Source organism: Priapulus caudatus, unplaced genomic scaffold (genome assembly GCF_000485595.1).
Source record: "Priapulus caudatus unplaced genomic scaffold, Priapulus_caudatus-5.0.1 Scaffold295, whole genome shotgun sequence".
NCBI classification, from domain to species: domain Eukaryota; kingdom Metazoa; phylum Priapulida; class Priapulimorpha; order Priapulimorphida; family Priapulidae; genus Priapulus; species Priapulus caudatus.
In genome coordinates, this window is record NW_014577356.1 from 24,239 (window position 1) to 28,584 (window position 4,346).

Sequence of the window (4,346 nt, forward strand, 5' to 3'; positions counted from 1 at the left end):
TCCTCCTACCTCCTCCCGTCCTCCCTCCTCCTCTCTCTCTCTCTCTCTCTCTCTCTCTCTCTCTCTCTCTCTCTCTCTCTCTCTCTCTCTCCTCCTCCTCTCTCTCTCTCTCTCTCTCTCTCTCTCTCTCTCTCTCTCTCTCCCTCTATCTCTCTCCCTCCCTCCCTCTCTCAACCTTACTTCATCCCTTTGATAACCTAGGTAAATAAATATGGTGAATAGTATTAGCACACAACTAGTCAAGTGTACTGTAGGAGGTTAAGAACTAGCAGTGACATTATAAACACTTACAGTGGTACATAATTTTGCATACCAGTTCATATTTTTCCCGTACACTTATTATTATTTAAGATATTTATTAAGTTCAAAGTGACCACACGTGTATTGCCCAGACTTGATGTTAATGTGTGAAATCATATATTCAGGGTTGTTAATTATATAATTATGTCTTCTGCACATTCATGTGATTCTGAGTGATGCTTTGTAGATAATTATCTATAAGGGTTGTAGGTGTATAGAAACATTTTAAATCGTGTCACCTTGTTGTTTTTTACGATTTCATGTTTGTGAAAACTGCAGCATTTATACATGAACAAGTATTGATCCAACATATGACAATGATTATTGGCTGTACACAGTATTCATATAATCAGGAGGGAATAATAGAGATCTCTATTATTCACTCCTGATATAATTATTACATTCTGCGGAAGAATTCTCGAAAATTTTGCCAACGGTATATATGTAAACTGGCAACATTTTCCCCCACAGTGCAGTGCGTTCGTGTGTTCAACCTGCGATGACATTTCTTCGAAATGTTTATCGTTAGCATAGGTAAAGTCTGATATACCTATGGTTATGGTTGTATGAACATACTAACTCATACTAAAGATATTTATCCTGTTGTTGGATTATTACTTGGTGTAAATGTCTGTAAAGATTACTATGTGTAATTTAAGCCAATAAAATGCTTAATAAGTAGAAATGCTCAGTATTTCAATACAGCTATAACTTTAGAAAAGTGTATATGTAAATAGGGTTATGTTCATAGTGATTAACATGTCAAGGTGAAACTATATTTTTTTATGTAACTACTCATGAAGTATAGTTTTATTTGTTAGCAGAGGCAAGTGCTGTCATGGTAATGGTGAGGAGTGAAATTTCAGCTTTGTCTATTTTAGTTCGATTTTTGCATTTAGCGATCTTATTGTGTAGATTAACGAAATTAAACATTTCATACGGAAAATGTATTGCTATCTTCCACCTACGACAGCACTGAGAGTGGTTATGCTGGAGTACAAATGAGTGTGTGTCTAACATTTGTAGGCAATTAAATATATAGTACACCTCTAACTTTGAGACTGTGTTTACTTTTCAACATTCGAATTACATGAGACGTTACATTACACGTTAAATTCATACCCATGCGCTTTACATATTTTAAACGAACACAGGCATTAAATCAACACTCCCATGTGATTCGATTTGACTTATTTATTCGTTTTAATACCTTCTACATGCGAGCGTTCGGGCCGACGCATAACTAACGACTCGTTATGGCTTTCGACACGCGATGCGATCGGAGTCAGTACTCGAGCCATTCTTTCATGTACACGCACGTAGATGGCGACACCGCTCCCTCCTCGTGGCACTGATCGAACACGGGGCACACCCCGCACGGCACGCGCATCACGCCCGTGTCAGGCAGCATGCGATTCACCGCGCGGTACAGACTCTGCGGGTCTCCGTCGTCGCCGCCTCCCTGCGACGTTGCCGCGACGACCGTACGCTCGACGACGCCGTCGTAGATCAGCGTGTTCAGAATCATCTCGATATCGTCCATCGAGAGCTGGATCTTGCTGACGCCGAGCTCTGAGATGAATCGCCAGACTTCGCGCGCCGATGCGTACGCCGCGTTGCGCTGCGCGATTGGGTCGGGACGCGAATCCCTCGCCGCGTCCGCCTTCTGCCGCAGAAACTTACAGCACTGCTGGTTGAGAACTTCGACGAATTCCGACTCGAAGTCCTGGTCGCTGTACCACGCGCCGCCGGTCACAGAGCGGTCAGGTTCGACGTCGAAGAGCATGTAGACCTTCTTCTTGGAGGCGGCGACCGACTTGACTGCCTTTATCAGCTTCTTGCTCTCGAGAGACTTGAGGATCTTGTTCACCTGCGAAAGGAAAAAAGCATTTTCACCGTTTTCCCCCGTCCACATATCCACGTGCTTAATTCTTACCTCTCATCTTTCTAACCTCCCACCTCTCTCTCACATCTTTCATATCTCTCACCTTTCTCACATCTCTCTCATCTCATCTCTCTCACCTCTCACCTCTCACCTCTAACCTCTCTCTCACCTGTCTCACATACACCTCGCCTCTCTCACCTCTCTCACGTTCATATCTCACCTGTGTCAGCAGCAGGTTGCTCTTATAGCGAATATCGCGGATCCATATCCCCTTGTTCCCCGCCTCCTTGATGATCTGGTAGACCAGCTTCTCCTGGTGGTCACCCCCGCGCACCTCCGCACCGCTCCCCGGATCCTTCAGCTTATAGACAAGCTGAGAACCGCTGCGCAGGAGATCTATCCTCCCGCCGGACAGCAGGCGGTTGATCGCCGTTACGCGACGCTGGGCCGTAAGCTCCGGCATCGTATTCTGGATGACGGCGTCCGTGATGCCCTTCGGAAACTCTTGGCACAGTGCCAGGATCTGCCCGTCGAGGTCGTCGGCGGGCGCGTCCTCTTGTTTCGCCGTCGTCGTCGTCGCAATCTCGGTTTCCATGGCTTCCGCCATGACGCGCGGCGTCGATTACGAGATGTCGGTGGGAGGGTGCGACCGGTGTCTCCGATTTCCTCACAATACTGACTGTAGGTAATACTAGGATCACAGCTCATTAAGATCACATCATCATTTGCTTGCAGCCGTTGCTTGGCTAGGGGTCGTCTTTCTTCTTCGACGCCTTTTCATACGTTTCCAGTACGGCTAGCAATTTTTCCCAAAGTTCCGCAGGTTTGTCGAGGTGTGGTAGCTGACGAATAAGCAGAATTGTTATTTGCAATCATGACTCATGCAGTTGCAGTTGCAATACAAGCAGATAAATAGTATTGCTTTTAGGAAACTTTTTATAGGATGTTTAAAATGCAATCTTCATATAAATTTGAGTTCTATTGAATGTGGTCTGTAATATCTCAAATATATCATAATCAAGTTTAATTAGCATGATGATCGTTAACGAGAAGAGGCATTAAACTATTCAAAAACTGCTACGTTTATCTGATACTTGTCCTCAGTTATAACTTTTACACTAGGCAGTGTCACCAGCCTATCATTACCCTGGATGTTATAATCAAAGAATATTGTGGGAAAATGAATCGAAAAAGAGATCTATAATCCATGATCTAAAGAGAGATATAATATAATCTATGTTCTAAAGAGAGATATATCATCTATGTTCTAAAGAGAGATCTAAAATCTAGGACATGCATTTCTCTGAAATAGTTACAACTTGAATTACTACACTTGGAAACAGCTGTTATTCCAGTTTGTTATAAAAATTACTCTCAACAGATTTTAGGCAGTACAGTTCGTAAGAGCTGAGAAGTTATTATTACTATACACTATACAGACTCTAGTATGACAGCTCTACCAACTTTCATGCTGCCATAGACGATCTGTAGAAGAGAAAGAGCTACAAAGATAAGAGCTAGTAATATAAGCACTACTTCTACTACTACAGAGAGCACGTTACCTAGTTACGTTACAGAAACCACGTTACCTAGACCATACCGAATGGAACCACACAGATACGAATATATATTATTGTACTTAATTAATCTGATATGTAATTAGGAGTTATACTAAACACACAATGCTACAAACTTACTTCATAGTTTTGTGAAGCGTAAACTCCTGCATAGAACCCCGCTACGAATGAAATCTAGAGAAATAGCATAGATATAGTTAATCGATATATTATATATATACAGGGTGCGAAATTAACGGGAGACTGGAGTCAAATACTCCATGATTTACTGTCGCAAGGTTCTCCAAGGGCACTTATAGCCTGGCGACCCCCCAGGCTATCGTCGAGCCCCGCCATCCTAAAATGCACCCGCCACACTTAATATCATAGCCGCCATGCTGGTGTATACACAATAAGTTCAAACAAGTGCCGCGGAGCGACAGCGCTCATCTAACGTCTACTGCGGTGACTCTGTGGTAGAGTGGTGGGATTCTAGTAAACCCTGTTAGTCCCAAATGTGTTCACATACACGCCAGTGGAATGCACAGGGATGGTATCAGGAACCTTCTCAAAGGAATGTTCGTTGGGATCGTTATGAAAGTTGC

At 43.4% G+C, this 4,346-nt stretch overlaps 1 protein-coding gene across 2 annotated transcripts in view; it reads right to left on the minus strand.

Annotated features, from left to right (window-relative positions):
• Positions 1–1,350: 1,350 nt before the first annotated feature.
• The window catches only part of LOC106808678 (DNA-directed RNA polymerase III subunit RPC6-like), a 5,226-nt gene continuing 2,230 nt past the window's right edge, over positions 1,351–4,346 (minus strand). The window contains exons 2-4 of one of the 2 annotated variants that reach the window (XM_014811501.1): positions 3,883–3,936; positions 2,406–3,027; positions 1,351–2,170 (exon numbers count right to left, since the gene is read on the minus strand). In XM_014811501.1, the coding sequence (XP_014666987.1) occupies positions 1,586–2,170; positions 2,406–2,792 (972 nt within the window). In that variant the 5' untranslated portion in view covers positions 2,793–3,027; positions 3,883–3,936 and the 3' untranslated portion in view covers positions 1,351–1,585. The remainder of the gene's footprint in view (positions 2,171–2,405; positions 3,028–3,882; positions 3,937–4,346) is intronic. The other variant, XM_014811502.1, reaches the window with a different exon arrangement.